Source organism: Sinocyclocheilus grahami, unplaced genomic scaffold (assembly GCF_001515645.1).
Source record: "Sinocyclocheilus grahami isolate Dianchi unplaced genomic scaffold, SAMN03320097.WGS_v1.1 scaffold3253.1, whole genome shotgun sequence".
Taxonomy (NCBI): domain Eukaryota; kingdom Metazoa; phylum Chordata; class Actinopteri; order Cypriniformes; family Cyprinidae; genus Sinocyclocheilus; species Sinocyclocheilus grahami.
This window is the reverse complement of record NW_015508406.1, coordinates 20,668-21,232: the sequence shown is the minus strand read 5'-3', so window position 1 is coordinate 21,232 and position 565 is coordinate 20,668. Positions and strand designations below refer to the sequence as shown.

At 37.5% G+C, this 565-nt stretch overlaps 1 protein-coding gene across 1 annotated transcript in view; it reads right to left on the bottom strand.

Moving 5' to 3' along the window:
* LOC107576138 (sialic acid synthase-like) overlaps positions 1 to 334 on the bottom strand; it is a 2,451-nt gene extending 2,117 nt beyond the window's left edge. The window contains exon 1 of the mRNA XM_016262384.1: positions 77 to 334. Coding sequence (XP_016117870.1) covers positions 77 to 208 — 132 coding nt within the window. The 5' untranslated portion in view covers positions 209 to 334. The remainder of the gene's footprint in view (positions 1 to 76) is intronic.
* Between the last annotated feature and the right edge of the window lie 231 nt (positions 335 to 565).

Genomic DNA, 565 nt, shown 5'->3' with positions numbered 1-565 from the left:
TTTTTTTTAACTTGCAGGCTCACCGCCAATAATAAATGTACAGTACCGATGTTGATTAATACAATTAAACTCGTACCTTTGCCATCTTGATCATTTCTTTGGCGATTTCAATGTCTCCCTGATGATTCTGTCCGATTTCTGCAATAATGAAACACGGGTTGTTTCCTCCGATCATGCGACCGGGACATAACTCAAATTTAAGAGGCATTTTAAATCCAGATGCACAAACACAGCAAGAAAAGCCTCAGAAACGACAGGAGTGAGTCTGTCTCGCTGCTTTTCACGCGTCAAATGCCGAGATGAAAGAGCCCGTGGAACTTCCGGGTTTATTAGTGCGCACGCCCATGTTTTTCAAAATAAAAGTTATTTTCTTTCATAAAAGACTGAACGCTTATTATTCATCATCTTTATGGGGCTCTTTGTTAAATAATGTTTATAAAACATCTAAAGTAATGGTTTAACCTACTAAAAATTCGACACGTATTTTAGTCCAGGGGCATACATAAAAACATATGCCACATTTTGTGTTCTGTGAAGTTTAGGCTTCTTATTTAGAGAAGTTGTA